The 6075-nt window shown below is 44.9% G+C and overlaps 1 protein-coding gene across 1 annotated transcript; it reads right to left on the reverse strand.

Annotated features, from left to right (window-relative positions):
• Nucleotides 1-1087: 1087 nt before the first annotated feature.
• Nucleotides 1088-3712, reverse strand: LOC103391414 (protein Wnt-8a-like). Its single transcript, XM_017039190.2, has 4 exons — nt 2844-3712; nt 2491-2616; nt 2259-2401; nt 1088-1720 (listed from the first exon to the last, which is right to left on the reverse strand). The coding sequence occupies exons 1-4, from the start codon at nt 3100-3102 to the stop codon at nt 1154-1156; spliced, it is 1095 nt and encodes a 364-aa protein (XP_016894679.1). The 5' UTR covers nt 3103-3712; the 3' UTR covers nt 1088-1153.
• Between the last annotated feature and the right edge of the window lie 2363 nt (nt 3713-6075).

The raw sequence follows: 6075 nt of genomic DNA on the forward strand, positions 1-6075 counted from the left end.
AGGACAGTTCCATCTGTCCCACGCAAACTGTTGTTTACACTCCTCGATCCCACTCTGCGCGCCCACCTGCACGCTCCTGGCATAGATGAGATGGGCCTGTGGGGTGGGGGGGGGGTAGTGACAGCTGCAGTTATTTATGTCAACTTTGAATTATTTTTTACCTTTACATAATAATCACAGCAGACACTTTTGTTTGTTTTTACCTTAGACCCAGTCATCAGTAAGTTACTTGCGACCCTGGAAATATAATAAGAAAAAATCGTATTGTTATTTATTAGTTTTAAATATCAGTCTTTGTTTTTACGCGTTCACAAAAGCTGGATTTCGGTTGACGGTGCCTTACCATGCACGGCCCGGACACGTATGTTGGAAAAGACACAGGATCCAGAATAATGACGGCAGCATTTTTAGGAATATCTGGTTGTTGTGATCCCAGCCTGATGCTGATGTCACTGCTGCTGCTGCTGCTGCTTTCTCTGTCTCTCTTAAATGGATAAGGAACAAACGGGACCCCTGCGCCCCAGGTCGTAGTAATCTGATTGGATGGTGCGTTCAGGAAACGCCTCGTATGCGCACTTCAAAGGATGTTAATGTGGGCCGCGGCCGATGTGTGTTCCTGTAGGTTTGACACTCGGCCGCCAATATACAAAGGAACAACTCCCGGAGCCGAGATATTAGAAAAAATATTTATTTGGTAAAGAACACTCTGTTGTTGGTACATTTTCAAATATTACACATATTTACAGATTTACAGGGGTCGAAAACAGAAGTGAGCATGCGTGAGGACCTTTAACCTCAGGCCACATTTATCTGAAGTCTTGGCGGTTTTATCAAAATAAAGTGCAATAAATGAATTCCAGTAACTTGATTCACTTGGTATTTAACAGAACTCACTGGTACTGTTGGCTATTAGTGACCGCGACTTCAGTCCTTGTTTACGACACATTCGGCTGCTCAACATTTACCACGTTATTGTCGTAAACTTTTCATTCTTCTCTGGTAAACTCAGGACTTTTTGTCATATTGCAGTTCGACATCCTTCCAATTTACGGTTTTAATGTCGTATTGTCAACGTTCTGCCCCGGTCCTCTACCGTACAGTGTTGTCACTGACGAAAAATGTTTTTGTTTTGTTCGTAGTCTTTTACGGCAGCTCATTGCCGACGGCCGCGGTGCCTGCGCTTGGTCTTGTTGTGCGGTTTCCTGCCGCCGTCTTTACCTGCGCAGTAATACTTGGTGACGACCTGCGTGCATTTGTCACACCTGACCGTGCAGCACCAGTGGAACTTGCAGTTACAGCTGCTCACCACCTCGATGCGCTTCTCCACCACTCTCAGGCCGCACTCGTAGCACAGTCTGCGGCAGCTCTTCCTCTCCCACTGGGACATGTTCTTGTTTCCCTTCAAACACTCCCGGCCCTCGGTGCCCTGGAACCCCATGCTGTGGTTCTTGACGCAGTAATCCGGGGAATCCTCCAGGAAAATGAGCTCCGTCCTGGGGATTCCTCGAAACCCGTGAGCGATGGCCCCCCTGTTGTCGGCGCTGTTCCCGCTCCTGGCCGGCTTCTTGTCCATCTCCAGCTTCTTCGCTTGTTCGTGTTTCTTCTTCAGGTAGTTTCCAACTTCTCTGAAGTCCGCCAGCTGCATCCAGCAGGTCTGGATGCTGCAGCTGCCGGACACTCCGTGACATTTACACGCTCTCCTCATGGTACTTTTTACTGCCTGTGGGGGGAGAGAGGGAGTGGGGGAGAGAGAGAGAGAGAATGTTGTCATTTTCTCTGGTAATATAATATAATAGAACAGAGTTCTCCAAGAGCCGTAAACCCTACGTGTACCTATTACACATAGACTAGGTAGTATGTCAGTGCAAGAAATAAAAGGCAATGAATGAAACATAATGGCGCCCCCCCGTGGAGACCTGTGTGGATTCCACAGATTCACAATGTGAATGTCCCCAGTTTTATTTTATTTTTTTAGAAATGTAATGAAACGTCATGGGTCGAACTGAAAGTTTTTGAAGTATAGTTGGACAGTACAGTACAGTATAGTACAGTACAGTATAGTACAGTACAGTAAAAGTACTTTTAGTCCTTAGATTACTCCATCATTCTGACTGTGACAGGGGACTGGAACTGTTTCAGCACCGTGTTCTTCCTGGTGGTACTCTCTGCTCTTTCTCCCACTCTGATAGAGTAGATGTAAACGGTGGGTGAGATGGGTGAGGTGGGTGAGTGTAGGGGAGGGTGAATCGAAGACGTACCAGTCTGCCTGCCTCGTTGTTGTGCAGGTTGACCGCAGCTCGTGAGTCGTGTCCGTCTTCCAGCGCGTCCACGAACTGTTTGGAGATCTTCTCTCCAAAGGCCACGTTGTCACTGCAGCCCCCCCAGATCCAGCCTCTGCCCCCTGTGGATGAGGAACGAACACACACTGCTGTTTAGGACACGGACAGTCGACCGCACCACTGTGTGGACTGCACAGAAATGACAGTGTACCGGTTTGTCCGATTTTGGAGTCATCGCAGCCGCAGTTGTCAAAGTCTCCCATACTGCAGTTCTTGGTGAGTGTGTACATCACCCCGGCCGCACTGATGGCGTGGACGAACGACGTCTCTCTGGTCGCTGCGAAAAAGTAAAAAAAAAATTGCTCTCAAACTGAATATTACACATTAAATACTGCGTTAAAGCGGCGTTAGACGCGTGTACAGTCGCTGTAACACAGCTGCTCTCTGACGTTTTTATCTTTTCAGTCCAGTGGTTTGTACACGGTACTACAGTCGGTACTACATCTGTGTTTGTACACGTTGTACACGCGCCTAGAACGTCCCCTGCAGACAAAGGTGTGTTACCAGTGCGGAGAGTGTTGTGCGTGGACATCTGCAGTGTTCTCTCGGGACAGTTCCACTTCTCCAGGGCGAACTGGTGCTTACACTCGTGGATCCCGCTCTGAGCGCCCACTTGTACGCTGCTGGCGTAGGTGAGAAAGGCCTGAGGGTCGGAGAGAAAGTACTGTAATATTAGGAAGTGTACTGAGAAATACTGCAGTTTTATATACACACACCCACGGCCGTCGTTTACTCTGTTAAAAGTTTTACACAGATACAACATGATGGTTATATAATAAAACCAATCATTTTAGTTTGTAAAGCGTTTACATCAGAGTCAAAGGTGCTTTATATAAATATATAAGAATATATTTACAATAGTCTGGGTGGAAAATATATAATCAATATGTTTACAAATAAAATACAGGATACAAATACATAAACTGATGCAGGTATATGACGAGGTGTTTACCTTTGGTCCAGTCATGAGGAAATTATTCACCGTCCTGAAAAAGAGACATGGAGATATAAAAGGTCAAAAGGAGGTCAAACGGTCAGGCAGTTAAATGGAATTCTGTTTAGTTTTCCTCCGAGTATAAACCATAATTCCAGCACGTACCACGGCTGAGCGGAGTGGACGAGCAGACACGGTACTAGAGCCAGGGCTGTGAGGAGCTGGAACGGTTCCATGGCAGCTGTATTCCTGTGGGTTCCTGCCCAGATGTGAGGGGACTGATGACCGGGGCTGGGGTCAGCCTGATGATATTTATAGGAGCCGGGCCTCTTTGATTGACAGCTCTGTTCTGACACTCACGGCTCGCTGTGAAAACACGTCTATGGCATCATTGATGGTCGGGGCTGAGAGACAAATAGGAGACGTCGGTGCCTAAGGACACTTCAAAGACGAGGACACAGACAGTCAACAAAGACCGTGGGGTCCAGTCACCTGGTTTTCCCAGGCTCGGACTCGGACTCGGACTCGTTTCCCAGCAACTTCAAATTAATTCAAATAAATAAACAAACATGTCATCATTATCAGAATAACTATCAGAACATATTGTTTCGACATAAACATAATTCCTTCTCACGTCTTTTTTTTTTACTTTTGTTTGGAGGTCGGAAACGTCAGTGATCCACGCCATCATCAAAAAACATCACTTTAATTGAATAAAGTAAAAATAAACTATTTAACTGTTTTATTCCTAGAGTCTAAAAAAGTCTTACAGCATATAATATGTTGCGTTGTATTATTGTTTGGTTACGTTTTAGTGCAGTGGTTCTCAAATTGGGGTTTGTGTGCCACTATGTGGACTCATTGTTGTTGCAAAATTATTTAAAAAAAATAAATATTTAGGTTATTCCCCAGATATGCGTTTATAAACTGATGTTAAAATCAGTTTAATTCAATGCAAAACTTGTTAAAGTTGACTGTTGGTATATTTAAAAAAATAGTAGTATTTTTTAATTAGGTATTTCAAAATACGTTTATTTATTTATTTTTTTAAGTCAGTCCAAGAAAGAATACACTTTTTATATTATTGTTACTTGTTACATATTGTTACTTATAAAACTGTTTCCATTTCAAGTTAACAAGTTATTCTGTGTCATTTTTTATATATATTTCTGTAGTTTAATAACTGACACTGACTCGGTTTTAAACTAAATGCACTGGTTGGGGGCAAATAGTTCACATCACTGGGGTACATGACTGAAGAGGTTGAGAACCAGTGGTTTAGGAAATGGCATCAGTGTCCCGGGGGGAGGGGGGGGGTAGTATGGGGGGGTCAGGCAGTGACTACAAAGCCATAAAGTCCTTTTAGAGGCGGCGGTTCATAGTCATGTAAATATGCGCTGACACATCGGCGACATTGGCATCGCAGTGGTAATAGGATAATAGATGTTCCTCTGAGCAACACGCAAGTGTGAAAAAAGTCTGGAATTTACAAGAGCACAAACACCTGAGTTCTTTAATGTTCCCGGCCACTAAACACCGCGTGAGTTGGTCGGGAATGTCGTAAGTTTGGAGTTTTGCGTGGGTTTTCTTGGTTGTTCTCCAGCCCGGTGCTCCTTCTCATTTGATCATACTGTGATTATTTATTTTTTTTCTTTTACCCAATCACATCAACAGCTCAGTTTCTGTCACTTCTTACTCGACTGTGAGATTGATGGCAGAGAAGTCACGGCTGGTGATTACGGGTTTAAATCAAACAGCTTAGCACTTGTCAAATCCCCATTTATCCACTCAAAATCCCTGAGAGCCCGGCGATTACTCAGCCCGGAGGACAAAGGCCTTCAGCCGGCCTGGGCTGCACAGGTGAGGATGATCCCCATTAGATATCAGCCATCCATTCATTCATGATGGAGCATGACTGAAACCCAGGGCCCTATCACCGCGCTGATGCACAGCCATCGGTCCGCTTAATAAATAATGATTTTAATGACTTCATAATCCGGTGACAATGGCGCCCTGAGCCGCTGGGCGTGATCGACAAGAGTGTTAGAAAATCTGCCAAAGACCGAAACTCCCGAGGACAAACCACGTGGGCGCCATTAGTGTTCTAATGTCAAGGTACAGTCCGATTCAATATCATTTATCGACACGATCCCACGATACACGACTTTGTCCCTTTTGACATTTTCCTGATAAAAATGCCTCTGTTTACGTTTGCACTGAGAGATCGGCACAAAGTGAATCATTTATTCAGTGATCATTATGATTGTGTTGTGTTCCAGTCACGTCCATTAACACGTGACGTTACTTTATGACGCTGCCTCAATGATCGGACAGTGATGACTTTATGGCCACCTGTTTATTTTCCGACTTATTCTCTCCTTCTGTACCAGTGGTCATGTGACGGTTCTCTGACTCCCTCGGACCTCGGACCGTAGACTGGCCGCTCACGGTCTCTTCATCGCCGTGTGGTTAAAATAACATTCGGCCTAATTAAATTCCTCCTCTAAACATCCCAGAGATCAGATCCACGCTGATGTGTGATTTACGGAGCGCAAAGTGAGAGAGGTGACAGGACTGGTGACGCCAGCCGCTCACACCACCGCCAGGGTCCACACTTTCCTCAGGCTGTTATGTTATGAATGACAAAATACTGGTTAGTGCAGCAGATTTTTTTTTTGCCGCAGTTACCCTGCCAACTGCCACAGGTGGAGGTAAAATACCCCGCTCTCAAAAAGGAAAAGTATTTCCATGACATTTGATCATTTTAAAAAGTTTACCAAACAATTTGTCCAAGTTCATTCC

The sequence above is a fragment of the Cynoglossus semilaevis genome, chromosome 15, assembly GCF_000523025.1.
Source record: "Cynoglossus semilaevis isolate Cse_v1.0 chromosome 15, Cse_v1.0, whole genome shotgun sequence".
In the NCBI taxonomy this organism is placed as follows: Eukaryota; Metazoa; Chordata; class Actinopteri; order Pleuronectiformes; family Cynoglossidae; genus Cynoglossus; species Cynoglossus semilaevis.